Genomic DNA, 25342 nt, shown 5'->3' on the forward strand with positions numbered 1-25342 from the left:
ATGGATTGTACTCTGAACCTCTTTAGCTGAAAAATGTGTGAGCCTATAAGTCTGACTGGGACATGCTGGGAGTTGTAGGACTTTTTTCTGCCTAAACCTGCATAGCATTGCGCCCTGACAGGATAGTCATACACTTTGGGAATATAAACCCACAAATCCCATCCATGTAAACACATCTTCAGCCGGGGGAGTTCTGATTGGACTACATCTAATGTGATGGATGCACCAGATGGCTTGTTGTCATATATAACATGCGAGATTTTACACTAAAGCACACATAAGTCTATATAGTCAAGCATGAGAGCCGTTGCATGGTGAAAACACTAGCATCTTTATTTAAAAATAATTTTAAGAGAGTCAGCCCTCAAGGCTTTACATAATTTGGTAGGACGAGCCTTAACGCATAAAACCCAGATTGGAAATACAGGATGATACCATTGTAACATCCACTCTACCTAAAACTTATATACACTTATATATACATTGTTTGTGTAAAAATGTAACAACTGGGAACAGAAAATTCACTGAACAGTCTCAATTGTCTTTTTATGTGAGGCGCCAATAGGGATTCGAACTCCTTCCAGTAGGGATGCCTGGGGGGGGGGGTAGCAGGGTCATTGTGGCCTGAGCGTTGCACCACACACACACCCTCCCTGTCTGCCCGTGAAACTGAGGTATAGGTTTGCCCTGCCCAATTCCTTAAAAGCCTTTGTAGATCTGAAATGTGGAATACTTTTGCCATTAAGTCATTGCAACAACTGCAACCCTGTTGGAAGCCTAGAAAGGAAACGTTTATACTTATCCTAACAATTCTGACTTGCTATTAAAAGCCAGACACACAACTCATCACCTATTGAAATTAATAGCCAAATATCCATTAATGGTGCATTTTCATAACATCAAGTACCCAATATGTGAAACCTGCAGGCGGCTTAGAAATTGCTGTAATGCCCTAAAGTAGCCAAACTCTTTATTTTAAAAAACTGAAAGGACAATAGTCATAATACATGCAAGGGAACTCAGATAAGTTTAGAGCAAGGGTAGGTACCCTGGTGCCTTCCATATCTTTTGGATTACAATTTCCATCAACTTCATCCAGGATGACCATTGTTCAGGGATTATGGGAGTTGCAATCCAAAACATCTGGAGAAGGGGCACCAGGTTGCCTATCCCAGGCTTAGAAACATCTGGAACAGCTTCTTTGAGCTGTGTACAAACTGAAGTTATGGCATTAGCACTTTATCTAGGCAGTGTTTACAATGTTCAGCTGGTTTGAGGCCTTTCTCTCTTGAGACTTCTGGAGCAGATGTGTGCATGTCACATATCCTGGTCTATATTAGACGGCAAAGGCTGCCCATATACTGGTCAATAACCCACTGATGTTATAACATTAGTACCATCAGTGCTGTATTCTGTAACGTACCTGTCCTCATTGCCTATAGATAAATAAGAATTTTCAGCATGGGGTGGGCAGGATATTTAAGAGGAATGAATGGGAATGGTTTGTATGGTCTAAGCAAATGAAAAACTTTCAGTGGAGCATTAACAACAGAAAAAGTCACAGGAACGTCTTTCAGAAATGAAGTTTCCCCATGGTGTCATGGCTAAAAGAAATTATTTTAAAAGGAAAAGTGTACCAAGCCACCATAAACATATCTGAGAACGAAAACATATGATCCTGCCAAATTCATACAATAGTAGGATGAACAGCCAACTTGATGTCTTAGGCCATTACTGCTGACCGTCAGTGCACTGCTGGGAGACTGTATGTAGTTTTAAACACAGGGGCTTCTATCAAAGCATATACACATATAGCAGTGGACTGCTCACACACTGGCCCCGTTCAGAAGCCACCTTAAACCAGTTTTAACCATGGTGATTAAGCCAGAACGCAAGACACCTTAAACTATGGCTTTAACCACAGTGAATAAGGATTTTTGCCTTAGTCGCCATGGTTAAAGCCATGGTTTAAGGTGTCTTCTGAACATGGCCTGGCTTTCTAGCTTAACCACTATGTTTAAAGCCATGGTTTAAGGTGTCCTCTGAACAGGGCCACTGTTACTATCACAAACAGGTCCATCCAGCAGTCTCACTCAGATTACAGACTGTATGTCTGTCAGTTGATTTAGGGAAGAGCGGAGAACAGTCCCCGTCTCTTCTCTCATGCCCCATTAAAATAAGTATGACCATGTCAGCCAGCATTTGTACATGTATGTCCCTAGCTGGCAGGGCAAAATGTAGTGTCTGTTTAGGCCACTATATAACTGCAATGATTCAGCATGCTCATCTCATCTCTGTTAGATACTATTAAAAATGACTTTGCCCTACACAGAGTTGTTTGATGGAATCTGAAAGTGGTTTAACTTTCCTTTGGGGAAAGTTTCTTAAAGCAACTTTCCTTGCTTAAAGAAAATAGAATGCATAAATAAATATAATTTTCTATTACTGAAAGTTTACATACTCTTCCAAGCAACAGAACCTGTGACCTGACAAGAGGGATCCTTTTCTTGACCAAAACGGAGAGCTTCCTCTCCTCCTGAAAACACAGGTAACAAATGCAACTACAACGTACGTGTAAGAGAATGAAAAATAAATAAATATTGCAATGCATTATTCATTTTAAGTTTCCACGGATGAAGTTAAATCATGGTTATTAACTAGCTCCACCAGGCTTACAAGGCTTTGGTTGTAGTCCACAGCACAGCCTATAAAACAACTGGGATTCTAAAAATACTCAAATGTTCTCCCCAGTTTTGTACAAAACCGTCGCTCCCCTTTCTTCTTCTTTATGTTTCTGTCTTCCTTTGAACTATTGCAGACCATCTGGTACACATAACAGCTGAAGATCCTGTTGGGCTTCTGTTCTATGTGCAACACAACATTTCGATCAAAGTAAACTTCGTGGCTGTACGTCTGCATTGAGAGAACAAGGTAAGCAGTAATTTTCATTTCTGTTAACTAGGGTGGGGAATATGTTCAAATGACGCATAGGCTCTTTGTGGTGGTAAAGTCCATCACCTTGCAGGTAAGGACTTGCTTAAGAAGAACTATGAAACACAGCTCTACCCACACAGCCAACACTTTTATCTTAACTATGGGAATATATCCTGACGTGATTTAGATGTGTTCTAAAGCAGACAGTCAACATGAAGCCAATTTCCCCCAGTTTGACTCCTGTCTTGAGGGACTGACCTAGCCCAGAATGGAGGAGGCTGGGGGAACAATGCTGTAGATTTATATCCCACATTTCCTTCAAGGAGCTCAAAGCAATGTACGTGAATTCCCCCCTCCCTGTTTTACCCTCCCCACAACCCTGCATGGTAAGTAAGGCTGAGAGACAGTGACTGCCCCAGAAAACCCAGCAAGCTTTGTGGCTGGGTCTCTCTAGCCCTATTCTGACACTCTGCATTGGGGTGGGCAATCTGTGCTCTCCAGATAGTCTGGCCTACAACTCCCATGATCCACCATGGGCTATGCAGGCTAGAGCTGGTGGGAGTTGCAGTGCAAAACATCAGGAGAGCCACAAGATGCCCACCTCTGCTCTGCTTGCTTGCATGCAGAGGCTTTAATCTTCAGCTCACTACTCTGGAGTAACACTGAAGCACTGCCTTGTATGGGACTTCCATGTTGCAGTCTAGAGCAGTCTCCCCCAACCAGGTGCCCTCCAGATGTTTTGGATGTCAGCTCCCAGCAGCCCCCACCAGCATGGCCAATGGTCATGAATACTGAGAGTTGTAGTCCAAAACATCCGGAAGGTACCAGATTGGAGAAGGATGCTCTAGAACAAGCTAGTTAGTGTCACTGAGGCTGGCACTATCCTAAGCAAACATTTTCTCCATGGAAATGCTTCAAAGAAATATTTGCATAAACCACAACCCCTTGCTTCATGCTTTTTAAAAATTTGTTCAAGCACCACTTGCACATTTATGCAGTTAGAAGATATATATATATATATATATATATATATATATATATGTGTGTGTGTGTGTGTGTGTGTGTGTGTGTGTGTGTGAGAGAGAGAGAGAGAGAGAGAGACTTAATTTTTTCAAGTTGCAAAACTGCTCTGGAGAAGGGTGAAGAAGTACAATGCCTTCAAAGCCACCAGCCAAAACTGCTCTGGAGAAGGGTGAAGAAGTACAATGCCTTCAAAGCCACCAGCCAAAACTGCTCTGAAGAAGGGTGAAGAAGTACAGTGCTTTCAAAGCCACCAGCCAAAACTGCTCTGGAGAAGGGTGAAGAAGTACAATGCCTTCAAAGCCACCAGCCAAAACTGCTCTGGAGAAGGGTGAAGAAGTAGAATGCCTTCAAAGCCACCAGCCAAAACTGCTCTGGAGAAGGGTGAAGAAGTACAATGCCTTCAAAGCCACCAGCCAAAACTGCTCTGGAGAAGGGTGAAGAAGTAGAATGCCTTCAAAGCCACCAGCCAAAACTGCTCTGGAGAAGGGTGAAGAAGTACAATGCCTTCAAAGCCACCAGCCAAAACTGCTCTGGAGAAGGGTGAAGAAGTAGAATGCCTTCAAAGCCACCAGCCAATCCCATTTTGCCAACCCAGTTTATGCTTCCAACCCAGAGCTCAGCTCTGGAAAGGAAATAAACACCACTGACAATATGGCAAGTGCCCTTCTGGAGCGCAACAACAGCCATTAGGCTGGTGGGTATTAGGGACAAGGCTTTCTTAACGGTGGCCCCTGGAACTCCCTGCTTGAGAAAATATATGTGGCCTTATCACAGCTGACTTAAAAACACACACCCAGCAACAACTTGAAGATACATTTATTCCAGTCTGCATTTGGTGTTTAAAAATCATAAGCTGTTGCTGTGTGTGTTTAATTGTCATTTGTATGTTCATGTTTTTGTAATATGCCCTTGTGAGGGCAGTGCACCCTGAGGTAAAAAATCCTTTAAATAAATAGATGCACCCTTAATTTTCTTTCCGTTGCTGTTTGACCTTTGGAATTTACCTGGCACATACAAGTGGAGGAGCACTTGCATGCTGAGTTTTGATGCCAGAAATACTAATGAAAACTTAAGTTAGGATATTATACGCACCACATCCCAAGATTCCACCAAAGGGATGCTCTTCAGCTGCACCCCGTGCTCATTACAGTGAAAGTCAAGATGCGCCGTCCCGTCAGCGCCTATCTGAGTAACTGCCACAACAGATAGTAAATTCAGTTCATCTTCATAGTCGACAATTTTGAATGTCTTATTAAGAAAAATAAAGACAAGTTCAGCTTAATCAGCATTGAACATTTTTAGTTACGTTTTTAAATAATTCCTACTATAGCGCAAATTTAAACAAAAACAAAAAAGAAATAGCCTTGATTTATATAAGATGCTGTCATTAATTACTGCTGCTTATTGCATTTCACTCAGGGCCTCTAGAAGGTGCTGAAGTTTCCATGAGTGCTGATGGCAAGACGAAGTGGTGAGGCATCGTGGGAGCTGCAATCCAACAACATATGGAGGGCCATAAGTTGCCAACCCCCAATTTAAATGAACAGGGAAGCCATTTTGGCTGGGAAGCTCCACACAAGCATCAAAGCTCCCACATCTTGCAAGTGAAGGAAAGCACTGGTGGCTGACATCAGTGCCGGATCCAGATTTTTGAGGGGCTTAGGCAAAGCACTGTCAGTGGGCTTCCTCCCTCACAGAGTCTACGTTCTCAATGGCATTGCCACCAACTGCTCTTGCTCCTCCTCCTCTTTCTCATCATTGGTGCCACTTGCTTGTTTGACAGGGTAAGAACCAGTGAGCAAGCAGAGAGTAGTATCTGCTGCTCCCCCTTCTCATCATCACTGTTGTCTGGGCCAGAGCAAGAGGCAGGTGAACAAGCAAGTTGTAATAGTGAAGAGGAGCAACTCCAGGGGACTCTTGACAGTGGGGCCCTGCTGGGGTTTGGGACCTCTTTCCTTGACACCGGCCCTGGCTTCCATAGTGACGTCTCCATATATTCAAGTAATATAAGAAAATAGAGGCCATAACTTTGAGAACTCCACCCCTTAAGATCAAGTGTCGTTTTACTCTGAAATGGAGCAGTGAACAAAAAGGTTTGGATTCATCCCACTAATTAAATCCAGGGAAATATTTTAAACAAACAGCTTTCTGCTATGAAATTCCATTTAGCCCATAAAATCAAACAAGAAGGCATACTATGGGTAAAATTCTGCCTATGTGTTCTCTCTCTCTCTCAATTTGGTAATTGAATAAAAATGAACTATAGGCTTTAAAGGCCATGGAGGAGCCCTTGCCATGTTTTCGCCCAGACAATATTCATTTCCATGGAAACAAGGCTGAAAATGGTTTCCAGAAGCAGAGGAATTAGAATTCTTGTGGCTGTGTCATCTCAGCTACAGTTCCTGATGGAGGGTGAAAAATGGTTTCCAAAAATAGTTGCTAATGATGCAGGGGGCACATTGCTCAGATCTGTAGTGTTTTCCCTGTGTTATTTACCATCTTTTTGTGAACGGAACGCTGTCAAATAGCATAAAATCAGTTTCAGGAGACACAGTGTGTAGTTAAACTGGACAGCCAAAATTTTCGTCAGCCAATTTGATTCCCTCTATCTCATTTCAGAATGCCCAGGCCAGTGCTGGCCTCAGTTACTAAAAGTTCACTACCCTAGCACCCGTTAATGTCCTTTTTTTCTTTTCTTTTCTGTGAACACAACAGCTGTAACTTTGGGGGGGAGGGATTATTTTTCCAGACATTTGCAGGCATAATCCTAACTGACCACTAATCAACTAGGAAAGAAAGAAATTTGTTCTATCAAAAAAGAAAAAAAGGGAAAAAAAGTGTAACTATTGTTCTCCTTACTTCTAACTAAACTCAGAGAATATGTTCTAGGACTTTTAAATGAACAGGCTATTGTGTGTGCAGCTGTGAGCATGAATAAGGAATACTTTATATGCGCATACAAGCTCTGCAAAACCAGTGTGGCTCATTCCCCTGGTCGCCTTATGCAAGAGCAAATTTTTGCCAACTGCCTCAGAATTCAAATTACCTCTTGTTCGGGGTCATCATCCAAGGCATTAAAACGCTTCTTCACCACTCGGCCCGAGGCTGTTACCGTTATAGAGTTGTTAACCTTTGAGATTAAAAATATGGGCATAGGAGGAAAAAAAATTAGGCAGATGGTACTGGCAATGCTAACTGGAGTATTCATTTTACTTTTAGCTGAACGTAGTTTTCAAAGAGGTTTCTAACTATATAGTTGCTGCTGCTATAGGACAGGTTGGTCAGAGGTTTTAAAATTTAAAAAAGTTGAAAAACGCCCTCTGCACCTAGAAAATGCATATATTATATTAATAGGTACCTTTGCTGAGAAGATTTAAAGCATAATTATTAAGCATTCATGTCAACAGTACATTCTGAACGGTTGCAGCAACAATACAGTCTAACAGCCACTGTATTCCAGAGATGTAGCTTTTCATTTCATTGGATATTTATAGCACAAGAAGAGATTTTGAGTTCTCAAGAGCTTGTCTCAAGAGCTTGCTGTTGTTTATTCAATATCATCTTCAAAATACCATTAAGCTGTTTCTCTACCTCTCTTTATCAGCAATAATCTCTCTCTCTCTCTCTATCTCATAACTATATATGAGTTCATTAAAAACAGACTTAAAGGGCAATCCTATGGTCCATGGGATGCTCTCTCAGGAACCATAGAATTGCTCAGAAAAATCCATCCAAGGTCAGAGACAGCGCTCTGACGGGGGAGTCAGAGATCTGATCCCATCTCCCGCAGCTGGCATGGAAAGAATCTTGCTGGCTGTCCTCAGAGGGCAGAAAAATGACCTTGGAAGAAGAGGAGGAGGAAAGGGGGCATTACAGTTGGCGGGGAAGGGAGGAGATTGAAGAGGCCAGGATACGAACTATCCTGAGCCTCCTCCAGCCTCCTTTCCTCCCACTCCAAAGCGTGGCCCACTAGACAGGCTGAAAAGCTTGTCCAGTAAAATTCGTCAAACGGAGAGGCGAAAATTGCCCCCTTCCCCTGCCCTGCTGACTTCAGCCCAACAGGACATAAGGAATCTCAGAAGCTTCCCAACAACAAGGGCGCAACTGAGAGGATTGTGCCCAAAATCATTAGATATAACAATACGTTCAAATATTGGAATATGTCACTCAGTGCTCAGTGTTAGATCCAATCAATCATCTGTCATTACTTGTCTTCAAAACCTCACAAGTCTCCTCCATTCCTGCCACAAATCAATCAATAAATAGTAGACAGGTAATAAGAGTCATGTGTATGAAACAAGACGGAAACAAACCAAGATTCTAAAACTATGTTCCTGATTACTAGAAGACTCTCCCTCCTTTTAGTGTTGTTTTTTATATGAATACTCTGCCCACATGTTCTCAATTCTTCCTATCCCCTGCACCTGCTAAAAACAGGAGGTGGGGGAATAAAAAATAAAATTTTAAAAAATGGTGCCTGTAGTTGCTACACACAATTGGGGGGGCTCTTTAAGAATTTGGGGGGTGAAGGGGCTGCACTGGAGTGTGTGTGCAAGGGCTGTATGTTGTCCACTCCTGTTCTACAACTATGAGGACTAGAAGCTCTTTCATTTTCAAAATAAAAACTAATGCTTACAAAAGCATTTTGTTTGTCCATGCCCCAGTTTTAGCTCTGCTTGATGCTTGCAAATGCCTGAAAAAGACTATAAAATTTAGCCACTTGCACCGGAAGTTGAATCTCATTTCTTGCTGATATTCTTGATCAAATACAGGCTTTGATCAAGGTGGAATTTCTTATGTAGCATCACTTTTCAAAGCTGACTAGCCTGTATTTTAAAAATGTGTCTTTTGTACAGGTTTGTGAGCTGCATCTAAACGACAACTCCGAAAAACATCAGATCTTCCCGTGTAAGTCATCAATATTTCATGAACTTTCCGTCTTTTCACTATGTTCCTGAGGTCTGCTTCTATAGATCTTCTATAAATGCTATATGAAAGCATTTTAGAGTCACCCACCCAAATAGTTCATGGCTTCAACACAGCACCAAACATGCCTATTACTTATGGCCACAAAGGGTTGAGTCACACATGCCTCTTCATCATCTGATAACTCTCAGTTGAAAGTATGAATGGGTTGTGCCTCCGTTTGGGATGGAGGATGACTCCAGTGATTTATGACAGAATGCTGCCTCTACTGAAACGTACTGGTACAGGCTGATCAGAAAGCTCTCTCTCTCTCTCTCTGTGATGATTAATCTGTAACAGAAGATTAATGAGTGATGCAGAGGCATGAATGAACCAACTCTAAATGACAGTAATTTGTCTCAGTTAGCACTCCCCCCCCCCCACTCTCAGTTCAGCTATGGATCAAGGCCTCTACAACATACAGATTGCACAAATATGGATGTATTTTTTTAAATCCTTCTTTCTTGTTATAGTCTCACATTATTTTCCCTGTTGACCTCTATGATAAAGTCTTCGGTAACCTCCTGCTGGTCTGCATTATTTTCAGTTTCCTTCAGCTTCAAAACTCTATTGAGAAGAGGGGGAAAACAAATGAAGAGAGTTGTGTTCATAAGAAGGTATGATGCAGGAAACTGTTTTCACCCAAACATCAATTCAGCAGTCACCATGTAGTGTAATAAATGTAGATATGGATTGTTTGAAAGGAGGAGGATGGCACGATGGTGTGAGAAGCCATCATGCTTTCAATACGTGGATCTGTTGACCTTTTCAAAAAGGGTGGTAGGACCTGAATCTATAATGTGTTGGATCCATTTCCAATTCATTTCCCACTCCCAGCCAAGGGACATTTTTTTATGAGGGATAGACAATAGACCTTTATATTTTGCATGGTGCTGCTTCAGGGGGAGAAACGCTGTTCCACCAAGGGTGAGCTATTCCACCTGCTCCCCACCTGGAGACTTTAAAAGCAAGGCTGGAGCTGAAGTTTGGGAGGTGCTGCATCAGGGGAGAAACACTATTACAACCAAGTAATTTGCTGTAAATTTGTATTTAGTATACTTTTGAATATTATTGTAATATTGTTGATTAGTATATTGTTAAATATTGTTGTAGTTTCAATTTTTGTAAACCGCCCAGAGAGCTTCGGCTATTGGGCGGTATAAAAATGCAATAAATGAAATGAAAATGAATTGGAGAATAGGTTCAGTCCATAGACTGTCCAAGTTCAGCCTGGGCAACTAATCCCCCAACTGGACTGGATAACTGTTCAATCACAGCCTGGCACAGGCTCGTTTTCAGTAAACACTTACTTAATCAAATTGGGCCCCACGTGTACCATCCTTCCAGAACTGTCTGGGTGGAAAAATATCCAGTCAGGTTCCAATGAGCAACATTTCATATCCTGTATGCCATTTTTTGCCTGAAATGAGGGGACAGAAAGTTTAGGGTGTCTTGAACAAAAAGAGTAGAAAACACAAATCATGACTATGCTGAGAAGTTATATCATGATTGAATCTTGATCTTCCTGATAAAGGGGACAAAGAGGGAAACACAGAAGACAAACAAGAAACTTTTGGTTTCCCTCTTCTCACTTAGAAAGTACGCATGTAAAACAATACTCTACATTTTAATATATTACCAAAGTGTGGTCCTTCAAAGAACAAACATGGAAGGTTCCTTTTTGACTTTTCTTGTTAGGTGTAGTGATGTAATGCCAAGGGAATCCCCCAACTTGAAACGTGCTGTCCAGGGAAGACACTTCAAAAAGCAGATCTGGAGTTTCTGTGGATAGCATTGACCATTCAAAACACTATTAACATGAGAAGCCCTATAATTCCATATGTTCTTGAGTAAAGCTATGAAGACAGATCACACAGAGTGAACTTGCACTAAATGAAGATGCAGGCCTCCAGTTCAGGAGTCAACAACTAAGATGATTTGAATGCATTCCAACTTGCATTCAATTATAAGTAAGCAAAACAAACATATGAACGATTTGATAAATGACATAAGGAATCATTTCCTCCTTAAGTAATAAAAAAAGAAATTACAAATTACATAATATCAGGCTTTAGTAGTAGAAGAAAGCAATCTAAGTCATCTGGATGTATCTCCACTACAGACATAAACAGGTCTGACCATCAGTAATTCTTCCCAGAGAATCCTGGGAACTGTAGTTCTGCAAGGGCAGTGTAGTTTTCTCTAACGAATTATCAGCACCTCATACTACAGCTCCCAAGACTCTATGATAGCTAAACTGATACAAAACGGATATACAATTGAGTGCAGATAAGTTCTTTGCATACCGACTCTAAACCTTGATCAGAGAACTTTAGAAACATTTACACAACACCTACTTTTGTAAATCCCTATTTGAGCATGAAAATATCATCCTGACTAGCAATGCATTGCAAAGTTTTGGATTTCTTTAACAAATGGGAGAAATCTTAACACGTTTCTTAATATTAATGCCTATACTAACTGCTCAAAGTGAAGTGTGGTGAGGCTCAAGGGTAAAATCACATATTGCTATGGGCTTCCTTGTAGGATTCGAGTGGTGGGTTGCCATGATTCCTCCCAGATAAATTTACTCAGGAGGAACAGCAGCAACATACTATTTGAATCCCAAAGAGACTGACGCACTGCAAAAGAGACCGGGAAAGAACCCTGCAGCAATAATTCCACGCACTACCCATTTCAAGTCGATAACTGGTGTCAAGAAAAAGTAACTGGAGTGGACCATGTTGGGGAAGGCTGCCCTAAAGGAACTCTCAAAAGTTGCTGAGGAGTTCCTTTATGATGGATGCAAAATGTCTGGCTCTGTCTGGCAACCCCCCCCCCCCAAGTTCCCCAGCTGCCACCCCAAAACAAGAGGAACACAATTTCCCACTGATTAGCATTGCAGGGAGAGGAGAAGTGCCACCTCCTCTCTCCAGCGGCCTTGAAGCAACCAGCATCGCTACTTCCATGACTGTGAATGGTGCCAGGAAAGTGGTGGTGCTAGACAGGAGGAGGAGGAAGCTAAAGCAAGAGACACACTGTGGATAAAACCCTGCCTGCTTGTGTGTTTTCTCTCTCTCTCTTCTAACTTTGTAATCGAATATTAAAAAACCCTACAGGTTTTAAAGACCGTGGAGGAACTCTTGCCATGTTTTCGCCCAGAGTATTCCTTTCCCCTGGAGACTTGCACAGATGTCCTTTGAGAGACAATCTAAGGCATTTCAGCTTGGGCCAGTTTGATTTTTAATTGGTATTTTATTGGGAGTGTTTCGAGTACTGTAGCCCCTGGGTGTGGCCTTATGGAGAACCCCAGAGGGCCAGATTGAGACCTCTGGAGGGCCAGATTTAGCCCTGGCCCTGAGATTCTGCACCTCTGCTGTAACCCAACCAAAGTCACAAGGATGGGACAGGATAGCAGTGTGTATATATATGTGTACATACATATATATACACACAAGTGTGTGTGTGTTCCCATACCCTATTACCTGGGAGTATGTCCCAATGAACTCAATGGGGCTTACTTCTGAGTAGCTATGAATAGGATTGCATTATTAACAGAGTTCTATGAATATAAAAGCAACAGCTAAAATACAAATGGATTATGAAATCAGTGTTTCTGGAAGCACTGATGCTTTTTATAAAATGTGAAACCAACCAATCATGTCGATGAAACAATAAACCTGTATAAATACCTGTTATTTTAATGTTACATGGAATGCCAAAAGGGTATTTCCCCACAATCCCAACTCTGCCACTCGAGGTGTATTCATGTCCCAAATCCACCTGCTGCTCCATGAACTAAAAATAACACCAAATCTGATTATTTCTTTTGGCATATATACGAAGTTCTGTTCTAAAAATAAATAAAAGGAATTACAGTATGTATAGCATCTAAGGAAGTCTATGGAGGCTTATAATGCAGTCCTATGCATGTTTATTCAGAAGCAAATCACAGGGGGTTTGCAGGTAAGTGTGCATAGGATTGCAGCCTTTTCCCACTGGCTACAGAGTTCTCTGGCAAGAGCGGCAACAGGAGCGAGTGCCGCTCTAAGAGAGCCACTGGGATTGTTTTTTGGTAGCAATGGCTGATGGGATACCATCAGGAGAACTGTGGGGAGGAGAGAGGGAACTGTCAATCAAATGTTGCATTGCCTTTTACTCAACTCCACAGGAGCCCACAGTCACACAACAGTGGAGTTAGAACATGTTGTGGGGTGAGTGTCCTCTACAAACTCAACTATTGAGTGGAGTTTTCACATTGCATCGACTAACGTGTTGTCTGAACTGAGCCACTGCCTGTTTTAAGATTGTAAGCAACATTACTCTAAAATACCACATACATTAATGTAACTCTGCTATTACAGCTACTAAATAATAATGTCCTATTACCTGTTCAGAGATAGCCTGGAAGCTATACAGCCTGAAACGCCCTGTACTATGTGTCACAATCAGCATTGTATGAGACACTGCAGCATCTGTCATGCTGTTCCCAAAGACCTGGTTGGAGAGAAAGAAAATATCTCAATAAGCAAAGAAGTCAGTGGAACCCTCCTGCACTGCCCAGAGAGCCTTGGCTGTTGGGCAGTATAAATATGTAATAAATAAATAAAATCTGCAGCACTGGCAAGAGAAGAGGACCTGAAGGGTTTCCCATGTGAGGAACATGAGGAGCTGCCTTTAGACCAGGTCGGATTATTTGTCAAACTAGCCCGATATTGACTGGCAGCTGATCTAGACATTGCACAACTACTCCATCTTCTCTTCCTTAACAGATTTTTTTTTCTGGTAAGAAAAAATAAAACCCAGTTTAGCTTGGGAAAAAAGGAGGCTAAGTGGAGACCTGAAAGAGGTGTACAAAATTAAGCATGGTGTGGAGAATGTGGGTAGGGCGACATTTTTCTCCCTTTCCCATAGTAGTAGAACAGGGGTCATCCCATAAAGCTGATTGGTGGGAGGATCAGGAGAGATAAAAGGAAGGACTTCTTCACACAGCGCATAGTTAAACTATGGAATCTACTACCACAAGATGTAGTGATGGCCACTAGTTTGGATGGCTTTAAAAGGGGTTGGATAAATTCCTGGGGGAGATGGCTATCAATGACTACTAGTCCTGATGGCTCTGTGCTACCTCCAGTATCAAAGGCAGTAAGTCTATGTATACCAGTTGCTGGGTAACATGGGTAGGAGGGTGCTGTTGCACCATGTCCTGCTTGTGGGTCCCTGGTCAACAGCTGGCTGCCCACTGTGTGAACAGAGTGCTGGACTAGATGGATCCTTGGTCTGATCCAGCATGGCTCTTATGTTCTTAAGTTGTGTGCGTGGGGACATGAGAGGGTTACATGTGAAAAACAATGACGTCTGAACCCTCTGTTAAATTCCTTTAATGAGGCAGTGCAATTGTGCTCCCAGACTGTGGGATGGCCTGCCGGAGGAGCCTCGTCAACTTAACAGTCTATCAGCATTTAAGAAAGCTATTAAGACAGGCCTATCCAGTGTAATTTTAGGATGTTTTAAAATGATTTTAGGATGCTTTTTAAATGATTTTAGGATGTTTTAACAACGTACATTATGTTTTAATTCAGTTTTATGTATTTTATATTTACTGTTGTTCCCCGCCTCGATCAGAATGGAGAGGCGGGTAAGAATAAAATAATAATAATAATAATAATAATAATAATAATAATAATAACGACAAAAGTCTCGTCTGGAAGCAGGCTCAGGCAGAGGTCTTTCCGATCACCTGCTACCCAAGATCCTTTTCCACTGGAGATGCCCTGGGACTTTCTGCATGCAAAGCATGTGCTCTCCTGCCAGCCATGGCCCTTCTCTCTTGCCAGAAGACTGATGGTATGCCAGCATCAAAGACAATTGTACTACCGCTAATATTTCAGCAAAGTAGAACACCTGTCTGAAGTGTTCACATGGGGCATAACCATATCACAGGAATGGAATATAATAAACGGATCCCCCCTTTGTAGGTAATGAAAATAAGACTTCACAGGATATCTTAACAACCATTTTGTTATTTATAGGAGTGTGGCAATGCCAGTAATTAAGCCCTGATGAATGTGAAACCATTCATTCTTGGTGTTATTTTCCCTGTGACAAAGAGTATGTTGGGTTATTGGAATGCTCTCCCACACACTTGCCCAGATCATACCACAAAGAGCCAGCTCCATTCTATGCCTTTCGTATTATAAATCCACATTTTGCCCCAAGCAGAACTAAGTTCAGAAAAAGGTGTGAAATGAATTGTTTTCTGGTGATTGCTGTTTTACCAAAACTAATAAAGAAATATTTAAAGGAAAAGATTATGAAAAAATAGGTTCATTTGCTTGCCTCCAGATTATTTTGCAAAATGTATTTTCCTTCCAAGACTCAGGTTTCAAAATTGGAGGTAATTTATTTTTAGCTAGGTATAAATGGCACAGGAAAATAAAAGGAAGACAGTGCATGAAAACTGGGATTTGATAGAGGCAGGGCTAAGGAACTGTGATCACTTCTACCCTCTGAAGCTAGAGTTTCCACAAAGCATTGCCCACATGTTTCTGGGTGTACCAAATGGTGTACAATTATTCATCACAAGGATGTTCACTTTTGCATACACAATCTAGTCTGTACTTGTGTGCTAAATCTGCAGAAAGGTGGAAAGCATAGAGCAGACTAGATGAGACTACATAGACGTGTGATTAAAACTCCCATCTCTTTAAAAGAGAGGTGCAGAACCTTAGGCCTATGGGCCAAATCCGCCCCTCTGGGATCCACTAGATGGCCGGGCCCCTTTCCCCTGGCCCCATCCCCTTTCTCCTAACCATTGTTGGGTGATTTCTTGGATTTTGTGTGTTCTTCCCTGCCCCCACCATTCTAAGAGGTTGAAATGGCTCTCCTAAGACTTAAAGCTCCATAACACTGGGGGTTAACACACTCCCTACCGTTGTGTTTTCATTCCTCGGTTACTTCCCCTTTCAAAAGAGGAAGTACACAACAAGCAGGAGGCCCATTGAGTCCGCTGTTCTAATGGCGCTGCTTTTCCTGCACACAGCAGGAGAGAGCAGCCATTCCGAGTTTTAAAAAAATCGGACTTAATGAGGGTTTTTTTTTGCCGCGCAAGGAAGGCCAGAAGGGGCGGAAGGTGCGCAGGAGGCAGACAACATCATGTGAGGGACCTGAGCAAACTCTGTGAGTGCCCAGTAACGAGCGTGCAATAAAACTTGTAATAAATAAAAACGCTCGTCGGATGGAGCTTTTAGTTAGTGCCGGCAAGGACTTTAACATGCTGGTGTTTTGTCCCTGCCCCCTTTCCCCTTGGCCCCACCCACCATTGGAGTGCACTGACCAGAGGCTTCTTTAAAAAGTGAATTCAACCCTTGGGCTGAAAGAGGTTCAACAACCTTGCTTTAAAATATTGACAAAAAGCAACTGCCCATGAGTGCTTGTGACAATTTGAGAGTGGAGGGCTGGGAAAGCAGGAGATTAACGCTTTCTCCAAAAGTTTTTTAAAATGAAAACTCCCCCTTCCCCAAACGTCTATTTGCCCCATTAGGGAAGATATTTGTGTACTTGGAATGTATACATACAGTTCCCTAATGAGGCAAAGGACAGTTCTGGGGAGAGCAGGGAGGTGACATTCATTGTAAAAAAGGCACAGGGGGAAGAATTAAAGCCCATCCTCCAATGCTGCAGTCTCAATCTAAATCCAGCACAGCCTTGCTAATAAACCCTTGAGCAACACTTAATATAGGTTGCATCCAGTGTCGGTCCAACTTATAGTAAACCCACTGAAATGAATGGGACTTAAGTTAGATTCACTCTGGATACAATCCTATGGCATTTGATCATGGAAACATATTTTTCTCTTGGCAAGGCCCCAGTATTATTCCTCACATGTTAAAAATGCATTTATTTGAAAACTGGCTGTATTGTATGGACTAGTGGCTAAAAATATAGCCAAGTATTGAATTTTGAAATCTCTTGGTAAAGGCATAATATAAACCGAGGGGAGCCAAGAACCCAAGGTTTTTAAAAAAACAGCCAAAGATTAATGGGATGTGTACTGATCTGCAGAGATCTACTTTCTGGTACTACTAGAGAAGGGACTATCGCTAAGGCAGTAAACTTACTTTTTTGTCAAGTTCCAGCATTCCGATAAACGAAAGCGGCAGGACTCTGAATACAGCAAGAAAGAAAAGCACAGACTGCTGGACATGACTCTAAGAAGAAACACACGAAAAGTAATTACCAGATCTCCGTCTCTGTGGCAGGGCAGGAAAAATGCCAATGTGAATCCTTTCTCTTTTTCACAAACACGTCTAAAAGCTATGCATATACTTTCTTTCTTACTGACACATACATACCCTCCCTCTTACTAAAAAGGCATGGTGACACTGGGATGTTATAAGAGAGGGTTATTAGTAATAATCTTCTCTTGTAGAAACCCACCCTCGGATTGTGTTGAAAATAAACGGTGAAATGCTGGGTGAAATCCCCAAATTGTCTCGATTGAGATCAGTCTGGTGGAAAAGCGAAGAAGGCTATACTTAGGCTTCAGGCCTATGTTCCTGCCTTGTGCACACTATTCTACTACATAAGCCCAACAACAATGGAGAAGTCATCGATGTAGCTAAATTCAAAGGATTCTTAAGTATCCTCGTACTTAAAGGGCATAGTTACCTTGTAAATAAAATTGGGGAGCAACACTTCCCCAAACCTACTCTATGCAATGCCACACAGGAAGCACACGAAAAGCAGTCTTTGACTAGCCAACCACAAATACTTTACAGTCAACATACCTGCTGTGCAGCTGCTGGGAGCTTATGCTGAGCTGACTTTACGGTCATGACTTCTTGAGGAGTGTCCCAGCTCAGATATCTATCGGGAATAAAGAGTAAATCTACCATGCCTCGCCAAAGTACAATATACTTCTTTGAAAAACACACAAAACTAACCATTTGTTTTTAAAGTCCTTTAAAATGAGAAGGCTCCTACTTCTAGAATATTGGCTGAAATGTCAAATCCCTCTTCACCAAAGACTCATTGGCTGTGTTCGAACAACACAATAGTAAATGGTGGGTTAATAATCAACCATGGTGTGGATTAAGGCCAGTGTCGAGTAGACCATTAATCAACAGTGTGTTTGATTGACACATCCCCCACCCTCTTTCCTCCCCCTCTGTCCTCCCACTGGTATCCCATCAGCCATTGTGAGTTCTGCCGGCTGCTGCTTTGGTTGCTCTTGCCAGTGGACTCTGTAGTCGCTGAAAATAACCAACTCTGTGCAACGAAATAGTCAACAGTGCCCGACACACAACATGATAACCAACGGTTGTTCAAATAATCAACTCTCCATGGTGTTAGTTATTTGCATTGGTTGTTTCAGCTGAATTATCAACCGTGGTGTGAAAAAGTCCTGACAGACAACAAAATAACCAAAAGTTGACTATTTAACCCACCGTTGGTTATCGTGTTGTCTGAACCTAGTCACTGGGTTGCTCTGGGCATATCCCTTTCTCAGACCCCCTTAACCCATTCTGTAACCGGCAAGAAAAGAGACTAACATCTTCGGATTAAAGGAAATCCATTGGGAAATAATTCCTGCTGGTTAAATGAAGATAGCATTCATAAGATTGCAAGTGTTAGAGAGGCGTAAGAGTTCTGAGTTCCCCCAAAACATCCTATTAAGATAATTTTGGAGCAAGTCTTCCTTTGGACAAAAGCAGCTATCATCTCATGCAACTTCCATGGGAGTGTTGTTATCAAGCAAAAACGCCTGTCACAATCTGACGCAGGCTTACATACCAGTTCCAGAGCACACAATTTAGCAATGCGGCTAAATGATACCTACAGGAGGTACTTGCAAGTCAATGTACTTTAGATTCCAGACATGCAATCTACCCTTATGCATGTTTTATTCAGAAGCAAGTTCTGCCATGTTCAATGAGCAGTATCTCTAGTAAGTGCACCTATGATTGTGGCCTAAAGCAATAAGTCCCACTGAACTTGGAAGGACTTATTTTCTCGTAAACACGCGCAGGATTTTTGCTCCCTGCTACAACCCAAGCAGTCTTATAGTAAGCCTACCTTTATTACCTGAATTTGCAGTGAGAAGCAAGATATACTTTTTCAAGTATTTCTCCCGTACTTGCGCAGAGACGAAAAAGCCAGTTGTGAGCTGTCAGAACTGCCAGGGAAGGTTTGTAGTCTGATGGACTGGGTAGCACTTCCCCCTGTGTTAAAAGGATTTAGCTATATAAAATGTAGAGAAAGGTCAAAGAGCAAAAGTAAAACAAACAGGTTCTTACCCCAATCATCTCATTAGGACCCTCAGCCTATGGCCTTAAGCACACTTGGGGCACAATCCTATGCATGTTTATATTTATTTATTTATATATTTATTACACTTCTATACCGCCCAATAGCCAAAGCTCTCTGGACGGTTCACAAAAATTAAAAACATTCAAAGTATAAAACAACAGTATAAAACCATAATATAAAATACAATATAAAAGCTCAACCAGATAAAAACAGCAGCAATGCAAAATTACAAATTTAAAACACCAAGTTAAAATTTATTTATAGACTGTTAAAATGCTGGGAGAATAAAAAGGTCTTCACCTTTAGACAGGGAAAGGACCTACAACCCACAGCATTCTCCAGCCGGCCAACTAAGACTGCAATCCTATGCATGCTCTAGTGAAAGTAAGTCCTGTCGAAGTCAGTACAACTTACTTCTCAGAAAAAAATATACAACAGGAACTGGACTGTAAGAAAATGTCAAATTGTATAAGTGGCTGGCAGTTGCATTCCAAAACCAACTCAAACGTCGACACTTAGTTCCATACATAAAAGTTGGTTCCAACATCACCGCACGTTCTAGCATGACATTGAAGAAGAAACCAGGCTGGGGCTATACACATTTGCAGGCTGGGGGCTATGTGCCACTAGGGTGGGTTAGACAGTCAGAAGCAGGCTTGATGCTCAATGGCAGGGGTAAAGGGGGGTGGGGGCAAGGACCAACCCGAAATGTTGCGCCCCAGGGGTTGTCATTCACTCCTATGGGGAAAGTGTGATGATCTGCACTTGGGACACCATGCCTTACACTTCAGGCCCTGGGCAACTTGGCCCTCACTGGCTGAGATCCTCCTGGTGGGACAACGTGTATCTATGCACCGAAAACATGAAGACACATGACATCCACCAACATACAAGCCCTCCTTGTCACACACCCCAGCCGTCCTATTAATGCACCTTTTCTGCTGTTGCAGTGAAAAAAAATTCCGCAATAGAAACATGCTCTATTAAAGCAGCACCTAGCTACTGGAGTCTCTCTTGGATTCTCAGAGAGCATGTAACTAACTATGCTTTCCAAACCATCAACGGTTGCTTTTACAATATGGTATACATATTCAGCCTCCACAATCCTGTAAGGAGGGACACCCAGTGATGGGCTTCCTCCATGCCTGGTGTGTTTGAACCAGATGACCAGCAGATACTTGTCAACATGAAAATGGCTGGACACAACAGATCTGGCCCGTGAAGCCTCTGCTTTAAAAGATGCTGCTTGCTTTATTCCCCAAAGGTGCTCCGCAGAGATTGTTTCATTTGTTGGACTTCTAATTAAAAGGAAGAAGGAAATACTGAATGCGACACAAGGGAGTCTGGTCCTTGTTCTGTGAGCAAAGTTGTTTTGTTCAAAAAGAGTCTTACCACTGGGCATTCCAATAATAAAGCATCCTCTATTTTTTCCGTTTTAGGGCACGCTGGCATTTGATAAATTATCCTGGGCTCGGGCGTGACGCTGAGAGGAGAAAAACATGGGATTACAGTGTATCACCTTCCATTATTCAAAAAGACTTTTTAGGCATCATTATAAATCATGACCAAGTCTTCTGCTACGAGCATCTGGTTCCTTGTCCCTAATCCTTATCCAGAACATAAGATGAGCTGAATCAGACCAAGAAGGACATAAGCACAACAGCATCCTCCCACTCATGTTCCACACTAATTAGTCTAGTGGAGTTATCTCCCGTCATTGTGAGAGATTCAGGACAAATAAAAGGAAGCACTTCTTCACACAGTGCATAGTTAAATTATAGAACTCACTACCACAAGATGTAGCGATGGACACCAATTTGGATGGCTTTAAAAGGGGGTTGGATAAATTCCTGGAGGGGACAGGAATTGAAGGATTTTTTCTGTCTAAACATGCCTAGGATTGCACCCTTTGTCTTTTTCAAAACTACCCGCCCCCCCGCCGAAACATTTCAGCCTTCCCATGCAAAGAAGTTGTTCTAAACCCTCAAAACATTTGGTTGCTAGGGAAGGAGTATAACTGCAGTATTTATTTATTATTTAGCTGTTGCATTTCTATAGTGCCTTTCTGGAACCAACCAAGGTGGTTCACAAAACTGAAGAAAACATAAACTAATAAAGTTTCAGTAAAATGTTAAAAGCCAAATTGCGGTGCTGCAAAGCCTTTATCCTAATCTTCTCCCAACCTGGTGCCCTCCAGATGTGCTGGGCTACAACTCTGCTGGCAGGGGATGCTGGGAGTTGTAGTCATATAGAAACAAATGCAACTCGCTTCCAAATAAATACAGATTGGACTCTGGCTGTACAGAACTTTTGCGACCTCAATCAATTTTCTTTGCCTTTCCTTATGTGTTCTGTTTTTGTGGAAAATTAATAAAAGTATTTTAAAAAATTCTTCAAAGTTCTGAGCAGTATCCAATGAAACTATTGCGCAAGTGGACCCTCACGCCTATTCTGTTGAGCAAGTGGGACCCACCTTTTGGGCAACTCAGAGTTAACACTTCCTCTAGGAAGCCCTGACATGGGTGGAAATGCTAGTTTTTTGGATCAGGTTGGCAGAGCTCCTTTATGTGTGCTCCGCCAACCTGCCCCTTCCAGAAACAAGCATTTCCGTTCATTTCTGGTTGCCCCTGGAAGTGCTAAACCTTTGTTGTGAAAGCAGTGGGTTTCGCTTGTGTAACAGAATAGGTGGAGACACTTCGGAATCTGTGGGGAGTTAGCTCCCATTGGAGACAGCCCATTGTTAGATATCCTGTTCCTGCACAACTGTTGGGTTGCGTGTTGTATGGCAGACTCCATGAAGTTTTCCGTTAGAGATTTCATGGAGTTTATTGTTGCGTTGAGTTGATTCTTCCCACTGGGTACAGAGTTCCCTAGCAAGAGTGGCAAAAGGAAGGAGTGCTGCTCTAGGAGAGCTGCGGGGATTGGTTTTTTGCAGCAATGGCAGATGGGATACCATCGGGAGGACCAGGGGAGGAGAGAGGGCAGAGGAACTGTCAAACATCGCGATGGATTTTACTCAACTCCATAGTAGCCCAGTCACACAATGGTGGAGTTAGAACATGTTGTGTGGGGAGTTTTCACACTGTGTTGACTAATGTGCTGTCTGAACTGAGCCAAAATGTCAAAAAAAAAATCCATTCCAAAAAGAAATAAAGATTTTTTTAAAAATACACCATATAATTACCTACTCACGCAGCATCGATAATTGTCAAAATAAATCTTTCCACTTTGATAAGCAATTGGAGATGTAGAATGTGTTGTCCAAACATTCTTGAATGTTGTACTTTCCTGAAAAAAATCACAAGTGAGCTGTAAAAAGTTGCAGTTCAGGAAACATAGCCAAATGGCCACGCAAGTTAATCATTTTTATTATATTGTTGCAAATATAAAGGATATTTTCATGTTATATTAAATGTTTCTAGAAAATGAACTTTACCATTGCAATCTAAACTAATATTTTAGTTTAGTTGATGATTTCATACTACCATAAATATTCACAAAAGCAGGTCTTTTGTAAATTAAAACCAAAACCTTTGTATCTGTTACTTTTTTAAAAAAATCCCTTTGTATCTAACGTAAAAATATTTATGTTATATTTTTAATCAAATGTAAACTACCCATTCTATTCTTACATTTTTAGATCAGTTAGAATGCAATACTGTTTAGACAGAAAAAATGTCTTATAACTCTCAACATGCATGCCCAAGGGAGCTGGGCCTTGCTGGAAGTTGTAGGGCCTTGCTGGAAGCTGCACCTTGCTGGAAGTTGTAGAACTTTTTCTGTCTAAAGCATAAATAAGACTGCACCCTTATATACCTTTCCACTAGTTAGCTATCTAACTACAGATACAAATATTGTACAACAAGAATTTGAGACATAAGGACTTCATAGTTATGAATAGCCTTTCTCCGTCATGTGTACTTTTGGATTGGGGATGTTAATAGTAGCACACTTTTCCACCTTCAAATACAAAGGCAAATTACACAGACTGACAGTGCAATCCTATACATGTCTACCATAGGGCTTACACTAAGGTAATTAGGTATAGGATTGCAGCCTTAAGGCACAATCCTAGGCATCTTGAGCCAGAAGAAAGTCTGAGAACTCCCAGCATGTCCCAGCCTGCCATGCTGGAGAATTCAGGGAGTTGTATGAGTTTTTTCTGTTTAAACAAGCATAGGTGTGTTCCTTTTTTTGATTTTGAATCTCTCATGGCCTGCTTCTACAATGAGTTACCCCAAACGCAACAGCCCCTTTAAAGAGAGTCAAGAACTCATAACAAGATTACAGGGTCCTGATTCAAGTCTTTTTCATGCCCATGGGGGATAACTGGCAGTGTAAAACAGCAGTAGAGTTGCTTCCTCAGGTGGACAGAATTCACAGATCACACATAAACATTGGTTGCAATCCTATGTACATACAACTATAGTTCCAGGTAGATGTGCATAGGATTCTATCGGTTCAATCCTATGTAAACATGAAAGAGCAAAAAATAGTAAAATAAGAGACTGTGTCTCAAATTCCCTGCTCTTCTTTGTATCAAGATAAAGACCCCTTAATCTTGATTGCATTAACAATCCCTGGAAAAGATTCCTTTAATGCTGCTTCCACATTACAATTTTTTCACACGGAAAGCATATCAGTGTAAGAAACAGTACTAAATCCATACATAGATAATCACAAGTTATGCTTTACATGTGGATTTCATTCATTCTGTACAGAAGAGCCCAAGAAATTTGTAATGGACTAAGCTGTGCGACAGTATTAGGAGAGATCAGTAGCTGTTACCTGGCATACTAGCTTCCTCAGGATTCCCATGTTTTTCCTGTAAAGAACACCAGCATCTTTCATGTGAAATCCCTGCGACCTTCTGGTTAGTAAACAGCAGATATTGTGAATTTGAAATGCATCAGCGGAGGGGAGTTTTGCTGTTGCAGATGAGGAAGATGAATTGGAAAACATTTTGGTGAAACATCAAACTTCCACTTTGTTTATGGCTCATTCAGGAAGCAGAAAACAACTAAACAGAAGAAAATGCATGTTATTGTTCTGTTTCTCTAACATGGAAATCAAGGAGGCTAAGTTTCTTAATTCTAACAGTGCAGTCCTACTCACTTACCCAATTGGACTCAATGGGGCTTATGCCTGGATTGCATTGCATTGCTAGCTTGTGTATATGAATAGCAACTCAATTATCTATGCAAATAATCCCAGAGACACGCAGAAACTATCTGCTTCTGAATTTCAGCATTAGAAGAACCACACGGAGTAGTTTATTAAAATTGAAAAACCTCTTATGCAACCACCCATCAACGATCCTAACACAGCCTGAATCTTTTCTAAAGCTGAAACTCTCTGCACACTAACTTAGGAGTGTTTCTAAGTATTTCTAAGTATCTTCAAAAGTATTTCTCTTCTGAAGTAAATGCAAAGCATTTTCTGCTAATACCACACAGAGTATTTTATTAAAATTGAAAATCCTCTTATGCCACCACCCATCAACGATTCTAATGCAGCCTGAATCTTTTCTAAAGCTGAAACTCTCTGCACTCTTACTTAGGAGTAAGGTCCACTGAGCACATTGGACTTACTTCAGAGAAAGCACGCACAGGATCAGGCTGCACTATTGACACTTAATTCTAGTATATTTGTGATACGGAATAAGGTGGCTTTCGGATGCATCTCAACCGAAAGGTCTTAACAGTGCACTCCTAAGTAAGTTTACTCAGAAGCAAGTCCTGCTGAGTTCATTGGGACTTACTAGGGAGTAAGCCCGACTGAATACGGTGGGACTTACTTCTGAGTAATCACAGGTTTGCGCTGTAAGTCGTAAAGAATCCTTTCCCACACTGCATGTCAAAATAACACAAAGAACAGCAGTCGCATCTCTTCTTGCCCACCTCCGATACCCACCATGTAAGCCAAACCTCCCAGAGCAACATCACATAGAAGACGGCTACAAAATCGGTCTCCCACCGCCTCCCTAAACGCGTCTTTCCTCCGCCGCTTCGCAATGTTCGTCGGGAAAAGTAGTTTTCCTAGCTATCGATTCTAGGGAGCGCGTGTAAAACCTCGAGACTACGACTCCCGAAATGCACCGCTCTTCCCT

The 25342-nt window shown here is 41.7% G+C and overlaps 1 protein-coding gene across 1 annotated transcript; it reads right to left on the reverse strand.

Annotated features, from left to right (window-relative positions):
• Positions 1 to 1988: 1988 nt before the first annotated feature.
• Positions 1989 to 25203, reverse strand: DCAF17 (DDB1 and CUL4 associated factor 17). Its single transcript, XM_063116406.1, has 15 exons — positions 25147 to 25203; positions 24022 to 24253; positions 22418 to 22521; positions 20626 to 20716; positions 19009 to 19145; positions 17712 to 17790; positions 17043 to 17132; positions 13312 to 13419; positions 12615 to 12720; positions 10562 to 10704; positions 10233 to 10342; positions 9402 to 9489; positions 7004 to 7087; positions 5050 to 5205; positions 1989 to 2913 (listed from the first exon to the last, which is right to left on the reverse strand). The coding sequence occupies exons 2-15, from the start codon at positions 24193 to 24195 to the stop codon at positions 2725 to 2727; spliced, it is 1659 nt and encodes a 552-aa protein (XP_062972476.1). The 5' UTR covers positions 24196 to 24253; positions 25147 to 25203; the 3' UTR covers positions 1989 to 2724.
• Between the last annotated feature and the right edge of the window lie 139 nt (positions 25204 to 25342).

Source organism: Elgaria multicarinata, chromosome 2 (assembly GCF_023053635.1).
Source record: "Elgaria multicarinata webbii isolate HBS135686 ecotype San Diego chromosome 2, rElgMul1.1.pri, whole genome shotgun sequence".
Classification (NCBI taxonomy): domain Eukaryota; kingdom Metazoa; phylum Chordata; class Lepidosauria; order Squamata; family Anguidae; genus Elgaria; species Elgaria multicarinata.